The 14,440-nt window shown below is 38.0% G+C and overlaps 1 protein-coding gene across 3 annotated transcripts in view; it reads right to left on the reverse strand.

Moving 5' to 3' along the window:
- The window catches only part of FYB1 (FYN binding protein 1), a 139,396-nt gene that overhangs the window by 30,286 nt on the left and 94,670 nt on the right, over positions 1-14,440 (reverse strand). For all 3 annotated transcript variants that reach the window (XM_064480258.1, XM_011000633.3, XM_011000641.3), the window contains 4 exons: positions 3,538-3,584; positions 1,609-1,628; positions 1,129-1,163; positions 31-151 (listed from right to left, as the gene is read on the reverse strand). In XM_064480258.1, the coding sequence (XP_064336328.1) occupies positions 31-151; positions 1,129-1,163; positions 1,609-1,628; positions 3,538-3,584 (223 nt within the window). The remainder of the gene's footprint in view (positions 1-30; positions 152-1,128; positions 1,164-1,608; positions 1,629-3,537; positions 3,585-14,440) is intronic.

A 14,440-nucleotide genomic window follows, 5' to 3' on the forward strand; every position in this document is an offset into this window, starting at 1 on the left:
TTTTTCACCCAACAGCCAGCAAGCTCTTACTTTAAATTTCTTCTTTATTTCTTGCTCTTTCTTTTCTCTCTCTTTCTGTTCCTTTTTCTCCAGCTCTAGTCTCTTCTTTTCCTCCTTTTCCCGTTTCTTCTCTCTTTCTTTGGATGCTTCTCTGTGGATAAAGATTGTTAGGTTGCTTCAGCGTCCTCTGGCATTGATGGGTTAGGGCTCACCATCCTGAGAGGCTTCTACCCATGACAGAGGATGGTATCTGAAGTAGAGATGAAGGCACAAAGCCAAGGCTTCTCAAAATTTTCCTGGGTGTGTGAGAGTGTTCTTCAGACCAGTAGGAGGCACACAAGTGAGGGTGCCCTCCAAAGCCTCTGCTTCCCTTACAGCTGTGCCAGCAAGTGGAAGGCACTGCTCATAAGGCCCTGTTCTTACAGCATGTTGGCATGAATAGTATTAATCTCTCTCTCTCTCTCTCTCACATGCGTATGCTCGCTGGTACACGGGCACCCACAAGTCTGTATGTGCAAACCTTTGTTCAGAAACTTTAGTCAGAATTAGTCGAGTAAGCACTGGGTAGAGAAAATTAAGATATGTGAATCAACAAAAGACAAAATAAGATAAACATATTCGTTTCTGCTTTCACTCATTTTCCAAGAAATTTCTTAGTCCTGGGCTACCCAGAAACCCATTTTGGAACTATTTTCAACGTCTTTCTACTTTAGCAGGCTGAAACTTTGGCATCTGGGGCTGTGTTACATGGTCTCACAAAGCACCCTTGGGAGGTGAAGCACTACCTCAGGGAAGACACTGTAACCTAGACATGAATTTATTTGCCCAAGGACACACTGAGAGCAAGAAATACAGATTCCTGGCCTGTGATTCCCTGCCTGCGGTCTAGCTCCGGGCCTCTGCCCTCTCAGACAATGGCATTTTAACAGAGTCCTCTGCAAAATCCTCAGACAAGAAAAGAATCTTTAATCCTTTGTACTGAACTAAGGGTTATGATTACATGCCCATCATTTGAACAGTACAGCTTTCCCCTCCTCCTAGTGTTGACTGTCCCTCTGCTCTCCTTCATGATCATCATTATATTCATCTTAGAAGGAAAATATCAAGGTGAAAAAATGTAACCCATACATGTCTTCATATGTTTCTCCTTCACTGTCTTGTTCCTGTTGAGAAAAACATGAATAATGATTAGTTTTAATTATTCAAAAAGGGAACATACATATATTATGTGGCTCCAACACTCAGTAAAACAAGCATAAATTTAAGTGTATGTAAATTCTGCTCGTTTAAAAAAACTTTTTTTTGTTTTTAGAGACAGACTTGGAAAGAAAGCACAAAAATATTTCATTTTAAATCCTGCTATATATTTCAGATGTGTATCCAGATTTAAGTGTGTGTTCAGTGCCACAAAATTACTCTGAGTCACTGTAATGATTGGTGTTTAATGTCTCAAGCATTTTCGATGAAGTGAGATTACAAATGGAAATACATCACCATTACTCATAAGAATTTTCATTTGCTGGTTTATACCAATGGAAAATGATTCATAAGAAATGTTAAATATTCTAGTTACAGCAATATACTCTGACAAGGAAGAAAGAAACTGACCTCATCTAGATTTCCAGTACCTAAGGTGATAAAAAAGAAAAAGAGAATACAATTTAATATACTATAACTAAGAAATGCTTTAATACAAGATTATTAAATATAATATAATATTCAAAACATTCATAATCTAACAGAACTTACAGTTTACTGAAGGTAGAGAAGTATTAAATAGAATATGTGATTTAGATCTTTCTATGGCTTTTCAAAATCTTTTAATTTAATTACAAACTCATTTCATTGGTTTTCATAAAATAATGCAAAAGCCAAAAAATAATGAAGACACCCTTCATTCTTTTTATGAAAGGCATGCGTTTAGTTTTGTGGGCTTGTGTGGAATAAAGGTATTACCAGAAAATCACAATTCATTTATACTTTTTGACTTATTTGTTTCCAAGGCTTTGCTTTCATGTATCAAACAAATCAAGTTAATTTAATTTTTTTAAAAGATATTTTACTGCTCAAGGGTTTAGTAAATATCAACAAATTACAAGGTATTAAGACATAAGCTAAAACAATAATAATAAAAGCAGTGTGGTTGATTTAGGAACAAACAGACCTGGAGCAGAGAGCCCAGAGACAGATCCACAAATTTACATATACACAAATATACACACACACGTAATGCACACAGTAACACACCTATGTATGCAAAAACAGAAACACACCAACAGAGTTAATATAGTAAAGGTGGCACTATAAATTAATGAGTAAAGGGTAGATTTCAGAGTATAGTAATGGGAAAACTGGCTTCACACACACAAAAACAAATCTCAATTTCTACTAAATCCTCAAAGGTGGACTGCAAAGAGATCAATGACCTAAAATTAAGGGAAAACATTCATAGAAGAAAATAGAAGATGTTATTTTTATGTCCTAGGGCTAGGATTTCTTAAATAAAACTTAAAGAGCATAAATAAGTTACAAAGTAAAAATGAATGAATTTGATTATATCAAAATTTATTTCTGCTCTGTGAAGGACAGCATGGACTAAGAGAGAAGATATTTGCATTGTCTGCAACTGACATAGGATTAATACCTGGAATACAAACAAACTCCTGCAAGTCAACCAGAAAACGATACCAATCCCAAGGAAAAACATGGTCAAAGGATAGGGACCTGCAATGTACAGAACAGGAAACCACACGGGCTAATAAACAAATCAAGTACTCAAACTCAATAGCAGGCAGAGACATGAAAATGAAATGGGACATCATTTTATACACATAGGGCTGGAAACAACTGGAAGGCTGCATAATACCATGCACTGGTGAAAGGCAGGCCTCTCGGCATCTTCAAGCCCTGTGATGGGCGTATACACAGACGCAGCTCTTCTGGAGAGCACCCTAGTCTTATTCAGTCAAAATGAATACTCCATAACTTAGGAGCAGCCATTCTACTGCTGGATATACATCTGAAAGAAAGTCTCTCAGAGGTCCAGATGGAGATATGAACAAGAAGGTGCAATGAATTATTATTTGTGGTGCCAGTGAGTTGGAGGTAAAACGTGAATGCATATCATGGAGTGCTGTGCAGCAGTTAACAGAAACAAATTAAATGTACATATCCAACATGGATGGATCCTCAAAACCACATTATGCGGAGTATAAAAAAAAGAAAGACCAGAGTGAGCTACAATATACTGTTCATGTAAATTGAAATATATACGTACACATACAAGGAATATATGCAAAGAATACATACAAAAGACACATACACATTAATTATACTAGAGTATATGTCTCTGGTAAGGGGAAGGAAGGAAAAGGGTTGGTTCATGGAGATAAAAGGGAATAAACAAATAAGTAAAACAAGAGAGGGGTCTTACATGGACTAATGATGATAATTACCCATTAATAACCCTATGAGAATAATTAACTCAAACTTCTATATCTGAGGTAACAAATTAATAAACATCTTTTAGTCACTTACCATCAGAGTGCATGACATTATCTTGATTGTCTTCATTAACAGAGCTTCTGAAAACAAAAAAGAAAAAGTGAAAATGGACAAGTAGACACTCAGCTTACAATGAAAAAGAAAAATGAATAAAAGGATCATTCTTGGAGAATTCTTTTCTCTTTCATATCTGCTCTGATTTAAAACTTCAGAAGTCAAAGGAATAGGTGTTAGCCTTATGTTTATGCTGCTACTGCTGCAAAAGAAAAAAAAATGGAGAATCGGGGAGCTTGAGTACAGCACATTCAAAGTGAACGCCTACAATTAATCCATTGCTCCAGGGCAGTAATATTTTCTGTTACAATGGCAGTATATCAGTAAGTCAGTTCTGGGGTTCTGAAGGCATATGATGGTCTTGTGGTACAGACACCAAAGAGCACTAGTTCTCATCCTGACTCCTTCACCTTTTCCAGATGTTCTCCACCCGGCTTCGCTTCTATCAGTTGTGACTTGGACTCCAAGGTGCTTCATTCCAAACCATTCACTCCAACTGCTCTTATCAGTAAATACTTAGGCCCCACAAGTCCTTAATGATTTATGGGAGCATCTATATTTTCTATGTTTAGTGTTAGGTTGATTAGCATAGCTGGGGAAAATTGCCATTTTACTGATTCTGGATATTACAAATAATTAGCATTCAATATCAGCTGTACCCGAGCACTCTTCTAGAATAGCATTACACTGTTTATCTAGTCAACCCTCTCTTGCATCATCCTTCTCAAAGGCTATTCAAAACCTTCACTATTTCCCTCAAATCTTCTATTCCTCTCCTCTCCCCTATCAACAGATGATCTTGTTTCTTATTTCACTGGTAAAAGAGCAGTTATTGGGGACAGACTCTCTTAAGAAAATACATTCCTTTAATCCACAAACTTATCTACAGTGATTCCTTTCCTTACCTCCCCCTAAGTTCTTCTCCACCTGTGTTCTGAATCCTATCTGAATTATTGGTTATGTCACTCCTTTTATTCCCTTTTGTGTGTCAGCATATTATTTATTATTATTATTTTGTTCCTCTTTTTTCACTCCCCATCCTTAAACATCTCAGTCTCGTTTTCTCCCTCAGCCCAAGTGACTCATTCATAAAGGACCAACACTTCTCTTGACCTTTCTAAATCCTCCACATCACGAAAAGATCATCCTCCTTTTCCCAGCCAAAGTAGAGAAAGCTGTCCATATTCACCAACTTGACTTCCTCTCCTCTCACTCATTTCTTTATTGACTAACAATCTGGCTTCTACTGGCAATCCTTCACTGAAACCACTCTTAGAAGACTTAATTACCAAATCCACTAAACACTTCTCAGCCTGCATCTTACTTCATTGCTTCTGGCCCTTAACAGTATTGGCCATTTTGCCTTTTTTGATCCTCCTCTGTTTCCATGAGAAATCTCTCCTGGCTGACTTCTTGTCTCTCTGGTCACTATCCCACAACTTCCTCTGCGGGTTAATTTTCTCTGACTTCCCCTTTAAGGGATAGTGTTCGTTTGTGTTCTGGTCTTGGCTTCCTCATTTTTTTTTTTTCACTCTACATTTGCCCCTAAATGGCCTCATACACCCCCATAGCTTCACATCCTATCTTAATGTTGGTGACTTCCATACTGAAATCTCTAACACAGGCCTCCCTTCTGAGTTTCAGACTCATCTATCCATCTATCTATCAATCTGTCAATCTATCTATCTATCTACCTATCCATCTACCTATCGATCTTTATTTGTATGTCCCACTGCCGGCTCTATATTAACATCCCAGAAGCTGAGGTTTCCCCTGTTTTATCCCAGCCTAAACCTGTTTTTCCTACTAGGTTTCTTACCTCGGTGAACCACACCACAATTCACATATCCTCCTAAGCCTCAAGTCATCCATTATTTCTCACTGTTCTTCAGTCCCACATCAAATCAATCAAGTTCTGCATATTTAACGTCACCTATAATTCACTTCTCCTTCCATTTCTCTCCTCTGTCCTGCTAGACACAAGACCAGGACTCTGTCGTCTCTCATGTGGACTTTTACAGGGGCCGTCTGAACAGTCTCCAATGATGAGAATTACTCTTCATCTTTTCTACCCTTACAGTCCCTCCTTCACACTGCTGCCAAAGCGACTGAAATATGATTCTGTCAATGTCATATTCAATACTGTAGCCACTTAAAGAATTAAGAAAGAGTGTTACTTAAACCCAGGAGATGCCAACTGCAAAATTATCATTGTTTAAAGAATATGGGGGGCAGCGGAGCAGTGGGCACAGCTCAGTGGTAGAGCGCATGCTTAGCATGCATGAGTCCCTGGGTTCAATCCTCAGTACCTCTATGGAAAAAAAAAAAAAAAAGAAAGAAAGAATGTGAACTGGAAGTGCCTTGTTATCACTGAGACCATAAAAAAGGGCTTAGTGGGTACACTTGTGACTCAGGAAGAATTGCCATGGACATGCATGTCTCAGTTTCCACCCAAGATGATAAACATATGTGATCATAAACTGTTATCTAATAAACTCACTTTAAAAAAATTGAGCATTTAAAATTTAACATATGTGTGTGTGTGTGTGTGTATATACATCTTATTGTTTAGTTAAATGTAAAGACCCAGTTAGATTGATCTTGACATGACATTTGTTTTTCTTAATGAGCCTTTTTAGATCTTGGAAGATTCAGAATTAAATACAGAAACAATGAAGTAATTCAAACCCATGGTACAAAAATCTGTGAAATAAATTTTCTAATCATTGGGACAATATATGTGCGTACAATACTTTCAGTATTTGTAGTATTTAAGAAGATTTGTTACAGTAGATATTCAGTTGGATATTCTGTGTCACATCATTTAAAAATTTGTGAGTTAGGCTTTATCATTTTGGTTGAAAAGCAAGGACTCTAAGGGCTGAGTGTAGAGGCTGATGATCTCACAGAAGAGAATCAGCCAAAATCAGGAGCTCCTAATGAAAGAATACACCATCACCTAGGAAGGAGTCTTACCTAAGTAAACAAATTAATTAATTAAAAAAATAGAACTAAATTTGATCAAGCCCCCCTCTATATCCAATTACCAATTTGCAGGAAACGCAGAGGAACGGGACCACATAAGCTGTGCTACGAGGAGCAATCAGCACCGTCTAGACTGTGGGCAACAATAATGCCCCCAAACAACGTGATTTGTTCAACAAATAAGTCTCAATAAATAAAAAGAAAGTAATAGAGGGTGAACCTATAGCTTGAAAAAGGATTACAAAACAGACAAGCTATAGACTTTGCTTAGATTCTAATTCAAACAAACAAAAAACCAACATGATTTAAGAGACTATTGGAAATTTGAACAACGACGTGCTGTTTTATATGAATACATACAGTCTAATTTCGGGGATACTGACTGAAATATTTATGGGTGTAATTATATGATGTTTGGTATTAGTTTCAAAATAATATGAGAAGAGGGAAGTAGGTAGGGCACAGATGAAAAACAAGATTGGTAATGAGTTTATAATTGTTGAAGTTGGGGAAGGGGAAATGGGGTTCATTATACTACTCTCCCTGCCTTTCATATGCTTAAAATTTTTCAAAATAAATTATGTTCCTTAAAAAGTATAAGAAAAATCCAATTGCAAATGCAGGTCGAATATTTAAGAGAACCGGATGTGGTTTAATAGACTTAGAAGACTCATTTATGTTCTTGGGAGGGTTTTCCTTGGTGGAGTTATTAAATTTGTTCAGTGAAGTATTGGAAATGCTTAAAAATAAAATTCATATAAATTTATACATGAAATGTAAAAGGTGTAAGGGAGTTTAATTACCTAAATTTATTATAAATATAACTATTGATTTGCAAGAATTTAGTCTGAGTTGTCCAATCATTAATCAAAGATCCCCCTGAATTATTTTTATTTAATAAAAACTACTAGATGTAGAAATAGGGTATACTAAGTTATATTATGTGAATTTAAGTACTTAAATTAGGACTTTGCATTATTAACTTTAATGAATATTAATTAAAAGCACAAGATGTAAATACTTTAGACTTCAAAATACAGTGACATTCTACAGAATAACATCGACAGTCATTTTCAAGGTTTATAGGTTCTTAAGATCAGCCCTGGTCTTTTGCAGATTTATTTGGCATATTTCCTCTTCTAACATCATCTTCACATATTCATACTGAATTAATTTACTTATTCTCTGAATACTCCCTGGTTTCTCGTTCCTCCATGCTTAGCCCATGCTGTTTCCCTTCTCTGGAATGATCCTTCCTCATCATCATCCCCTGCTTGTGGCTCTCCTTAATCTATAAGCTTCTTCTTAAACACCCGCTCCTCTGTGAAGTTATCCCCAACTCCCCCAAGCTCACACAGTTGCTGCCTCCACATGTCATACATGGCTCCACCATAGTGATGGTCCCGTGTTACTATGACTACAGAGGACTCGCTTGCAGGTCTCTCTTCCTCCTGCTAGACCATAAGCCCTTTGAAGAAAGAGATGATCACTTTGTTAATTTAGTTCTATGACTGCCATTTTTAGGAAGCTATTAGAGTAACTCCTGTTAGGTACAGGACTTTGATTTTTTTTTGGATAAATAAATGATGTCCTAGTAGTACTAAGAAACTAACATTTATTCCTAAAGTGAATTGTTTATTATCACTTTTGAAAAGGAATATTAAGTCAAAAAGACTACTGGTCTTGCAGTTTACTTCCTGAAACACTGGATGAATAATAGATATTTGCAAAAGGAAGGGTCTCTGCATAGCACGTTCAATGTGTGTCTGCACTTTAACGCAAACCATTTATTGCTTGTGGGTAATGTTTGCATGTTCACATTTATTCATGGACCCAACATTATGGCATATACATTTTAGTTAATTTTGTATACGTCTGACTTCACCGTATGTAAAATGTTAAAATATTCACTAAATATGAAATAGTGTTAAGAATAGGAATAATAGTGAAGAATAAAACGGAGAAAGATGAGGGGGAGACATAGGTAATGTCATGCATAGACTCAGATCAAACTGTCACCAACTGCTCAAAAAAAAAAAGCATTGAGAAAAGCTCCAAGTAGAGATAAAGAGACAAACAACAAAACTAGTCACAAGCAAGTCATAGAAAAATAAGCAGAGGGAGCTGGTAAGGAAGAAAAGGAAGCTTATAAGCTGTTACAATAATATGTCTATTCGAGAAAGCCTTCCACCATAGCTCTTTGTTTTTATGCCTTAGTGTGCAGAATTAAATAGGGAAAGCAAAATTGATTTACTCTCACGACTGTCATGTTTATAAAGCTATCAGAGCTCTATTTCCTGAATTTTAAAGATGTGAAGCTGTTGACTTTTATACTTATTTGCTATTCACGACCTTTATTCATGACTTTAGCTTTTACATTGTCAGTTAATGTTTTAAAGAAGAAGGAGGAAATCTAAGTGACACACAAAACTTTGTTCTAAACCTGCCCTCACTGAGAATGGAAATCCCTTGAACTCTTCCCTGGAACACGTCTTCTGGTATTTAATGCATGAGGAGTGATAAAACTATGACTTGTTTAAGCCAATGCTTTCCACATGGACTTAGGTAAGACTGTCTGGGAATGCACCACTGATATGGCAAGTCTCAAATTCTGGAAAATGTTAAGCATTTCTAATTATTAAAAAGGTTATAATGGTAAATTCTTACTTATCCTCTAATTTTACAGTCAGAAAATAAAATACCTTACACTAAGAACGACAGCAGGGTAAAAACTGTTTAACCATTCCTTTTCCAGCCTGAGTCACTTCCATTATTTATTATTTCTTCTTACTTCCTGTTTCCTGTTTCATTACTATTAACAACAATGTAATTTATTTTGTATACCAAAATATTCAGCCATTGGTTCTGAATTATACTGTTAAAATTATAAGTCATTTTAAAAAATGGTACCAAGAAGTGAGTTACCCTAAAGATGTTGATCTGAACCCTGAAAATGATAAACAAGCCCTTTTGACCCCTTTCGGTCCATTCGTCTTTCGACATCTGAGTGAAAGAGCTGAAAAGGGAACTAGCTGATTTCTGACCACTAGGTGGGGAAACGATACAATTTAAAATACGATATAACTTCAGCCTCAACTATTTTTGTTTAAAGATGTTTATTATTTCCAATTCTCACTTGCCTCCAATCCTTCACATTCTTAAGGCATCCTGACCTGCATGACATAATTACCAGTGACTTCTGGGAAGCAGGCAGGTGATCAAGGCCACGCTATCTCCTGAAATTCTTTCTTTGATCCCAATGAGAGATTCAGTTTCTTGCCTTAAGCAATACAGGCTCTCCACCCCGAAGAACTGTGAGCCTTATCGGTCATTTATGCCCTTGGGAAGCCAGTCCCTCCCTCACCTGAGCGCTAGTTACTGGTTGTTCTAGTCCTTGGTTCTGGGAATTCTCCCCTCTCCCCATCATTTCCCCCTCGTTCCTGCTTGTCTCTCCCACAAGCATACAAACATGCTGTTATTTCTTCCATCTTAAAAAAAAAAATCTCAATTCCACTTTCCTCACCAGTTACTGCCCCATTTTTTTGGCTTCCTTTTTCTCCTTTAAACAGTCGTCTGTAATTGCTCTTTCCATTTCCTCTCCTTCCAGGCGCTTGTAAAGCTATTGCAGTCAGGCTGTAACCCAGCTACTCCCCACACATCACCCACGCTGACCTCCACGCTTCTCACTTATTTGGCCTTTAGCAGCTGATCACTGTCTCCTCCCGGTAATTAGGTCTTTACTTGGCTTCCAGGACACTACACTCGGGGTTTTTCCTACTTTCTTGGTTGCTCCTTTTTATTCTCCTTTACTGAGTTTTCTTCTCCCAGGCCTAGGAGAGTTCGAGTGCCCCAGGGCTCGGTTCTTTTCTAGTTCTACTCACTTCCTTAGTGATCTTAACAGTCTCGTGGTTTTAAGTATGGATTTATATGCCCCTGATGCTCAAATATGTTATTTTTAACCCAGAATCCATTCCCAAACTCTTCATTTCTTATCCCCAGTTGCCTCCTCAACAACTCCAAGACTTGGATGTTTAAGAGACACCACATGCTTAACATAGCCAGGCCCTCCTGACCGTCCCCAGCCCCAAACCTGCTCATCTTCAGCCTCTCCCATTTCAGTTGATGGAAACATCATCCTTGCAGTTACTCAGGCCCAAAAACCTTGAAGCCACCTTGGGTCCCCTTTTTCTTTCATACCCCAAATCCAAATTCTGTTGTCTTTACCTTTAAAATATGTCCATAATCCAGACCCCTCTCACCACCTCCATTGCGCCATCCTAGTTAGAGCCACCTCCACATCTTGCTTGCATTTCTGCATTATCTGCCTAACTGGCTTCCCTTCTTCAATGTTTGCCTCCTGTCTCTTTTCAGACTGCTGTTCAGGTGATATTTATAAAACATAAGTCAGAAAACTTCACTGCTCTGCTCAGGCTCTTTCAGTGCTTCCCGTTTCACTTAGGATAAGAGCCACGGCCTCTGTCGTGACCTGCAGGGTCCTGCACGAGCTGAGTGTTTTCCACTATCCTTCTCTTGTTCATCTACTCCAGCCCAGGCTCCCTGCTTCCGGGTCCTTGAACGTTCTGGAATGGTCTTCCTCCAGATATCTGCATACCTAACTCCTTCACTTCCTTGAGTCTTTGCTCAAGCATAACTTCCCATAAAGGGAGCTACCCCCACCTCTCTCTTTAGAAGTTGCAACATGCTGTCCCCAGCTTACCCTCAAACGACACCACCTAACCCTGCTCTGTTTTCTCCCAGAGCCCTTGATAGTTCCTAACATACTATATCCTTTACCTGTTTATTATTTTTATTCCTTGTGCCTCTCACCCCCTGTTTTATGTGGGCAACCATCTTTATTTTGTTCTCTGATATTCCCTGAATTCTTACTAGAAAGACACAAAGTAGGGGATGATTACTATTAATTATTGCATGAATTAAAAAAACCTATTAGATCTTGACCCGAGCGTGGCCAGTGATTTGCGGTGGGGGATGGAGGAGCCACGTTTGCAGGATGCAGAGGGAGCACCTGGGAACACCCATGTGTGAGTTTGGAAGGCTGGTAGTATAAGGAAAAACACAGAAACACTCATCTTTCACAATTTTACCTAAAGATCATCCCATAAATTTCCCTCTCACATGAAATATAAATTTGTAAGTCTGAATATCAAGACCCATTTTACTTTCATTTCCTCTTTGTGTTTTATCTAGCTTCCCCTACTTGGGCAAAAGTTTCCAACCCACATATTTCTTCATTTCGGATTTTCCTTGAGCTCTCTGATGGGAGCTTGAATGTCTTTCACTATACATCACATTTTTACTTTTTGGGGAAAAAAAATGTTATAGATGTCCCTTAGCTTTCATTCTCTGTGTTCTCCCCATCTGACAATTAACTTTCAGATACTCCAACTCTAGCTTATCTAGGCAATGTAACATTTAAGATTCTGGTTTCTTTCCACCTTTTTTGTTTGGAGAGTGTGCATTTTGAGGAGTTGGTGACTCTAAGATGAATCAGACCTTCTAATTAGGAGTTCTCAATAAAAAGGAAATAGGAATGAAGTAAAGTTTACTACAGTTGGTGGCTTTTACTAATTTCTTATGAAAACAATATTACAAGTAAGAATTTGAGCTTGGCTGGTTAGCAGGCCCTTTTCAACTTTCCTGCAAAGGTGGGAAACTGACCAACATCCATACGATGTTCGGTCCAGGTTATAGGACTGTTTTTGAAATGCTTTCTTCCTGCTAAATTTTTAGCCCTCGCTTTATCACAATGGATTCTAAGGGAAGAGGTTTACAGGAAAGAGTTAACAGAGCAGGCCTGAAGCTGCTCTTTTTAAAAGAATCTGCTATCAAGATTGGCTGTCAGCTTGTATCTGGGAACTCAGCTCCTAAAGCATTCCCTGAATGGATAGGAAAAGTTGCCTAATGATGAGTCCTTTGCTGTGCTTGGACTGTACAAACCACGTGACTTATGGTAAATACCCGCGTTCCTTTCAGAAGTCTGGGTATTTTGGTAGTTGCTAGGCAGAAGGTAGGTGTGTAGGTGCCAGATCTCAGCAAAAAGCTGCCTCTAATGGGCTTCCTTCGGATGCAACATTATACATGTATTGCATTTTTGTAGCTGGAGGAAGGAGCAGTCTGACTTTGTCTACTCCCAGGTTCAGAAGAAGAGTGTGACTGCGGTAAATCTTAGCCACGAGTACCACCATACATTGAGACCCATGTGTCCATTGAGTGGATCATTAAACATCTGGGTGGTCTAGAGGGCTCCCCAGATAGTAGGACTCGTGCCAAATACTCCTCCTCTCCATTTCTTCAATCAAATAGTTACTAGTCTTTATATCTTATGAGTGATCAGGAACTCATGCTCAAGGTATTTATTGAAATTTCTCTCTAGAATTAGACAGGATTCTGAAGCCTCCTGGGAGCTAGTAGCTGGGATAGAGTCATGTGATAAAGTTCCAAAGTACTAAGGTTAAAATCTAATGGGTCAAATTCATCAGAATAGGAAAAAAATTAGGAAGAAGACACACGATTTAATACATATGAAAGGAAAGTAATTTACACAGAAATCAAGTGTATATAGAAACAAATGACACAAATATTTATTCGGCACTTATGTGTTTGTAGGCAGATGGCTTACACCTGTATTTGGTAACTGGATGTCATAAACTCAAATGCCTGGAAAGGCATGCGGTTAAGATAAATGCACAATGCAGGTTTTATATAAGATAGTAGCCACTAAGCTGCTCTAACACCTTCTAGTTAGTTGGAGTTATGCCTTTAATCCACGCTCCTCCTCCCAAAAAAGCATAATAAAGTGAAGCATAGTGGTAGCTATCCATGTCAAGTTGTTTTCAACCCCTAGTCTAAATTGTAATCAACAGCATCAAAGGAAAGCTGTCAATCAGATATTGACATTAATAGATTCTATTATATGGATTATGGATATTAAGTACTTTAAATGTAACGAACATCCATCTGGTAGGGGACTGAAGTGAAGGAAAAAGAAACTGTAGCTCAATATTTTGGGGATCCTACTTATTTGTGGTCAAGGAGAATCACGCAAAGCAACAGAGGGAAGACCTACTGTGATCTGTAAGGAGGTATGTTTGTCTGAATATTTCTTTTTGAAACAACATTTCATTCCATTCCAACCTCTGCTTGCTTTTTCCTCAAGCACCTATTCTGGTAAGTCATGGATAAAGAGCCCATATATAATAGCCCATACAGTTTTGACATTTCTAAAAAGTACAATCAAAGAAAAGTGAGAGTGGGCTTGAATAAGTGTTTCATAGTTTTTAAATATACAGCCAAAAATCTGAAGATTCAGAGAAAACCTGCATTTTTTACTTAAAGGAGGTTATTTAGCAGAGTGGTTAAAAGCACGCATTTACTTTGGATTCAGACTGACAATTGGCTCACCTTTGCAATATACATTCTGTGTGATCTTGGAGAAGTTACTTAGCCTCTGTGAAGTTTGTAAAGTTCCATTTACTCATCTGTGAAATGATGACAACAGTCTCCAGTCCATAAGGCTATAGTGATTACTTATGTGAAGTGCCTAGAACATCATAGGTGGTCAGTAAAATATGGTGGTGGTAGTGGTGTTGGTGATGATAATGGTGGTGGTGATGGTGATGATGACAGTGATGATGATATTGGTGGTAATGATAATGGTGATGATGATAACGGTGTTGTTGTTGGTGCTGGTGATAATGATGACATGATGGTGAAGGAGACGGTGGTGCTGACCTGAAGAATGCTTCAGAACTTCTAAACAGGCATTGGAAATTGTCTTCAAATGAACTCTTATGGAGAAAACCACCATTAAAAACAAATAAATAACAGTTGCTCAAGGGTATGGAGGTGTGAGAGCAGCCTGCTCCATCCTTCCTTC

Source organism: Camelus dromedarius, chromosome 3 (assembly GCF_036321535.1).
Source record: "Camelus dromedarius isolate mCamDro1 chromosome 3, mCamDro1.pat, whole genome shotgun sequence".
NCBI classification, from domain to species: domain Eukaryota; kingdom Metazoa; phylum Chordata; class Mammalia; order Artiodactyla; family Camelidae; genus Camelus; species Camelus dromedarius.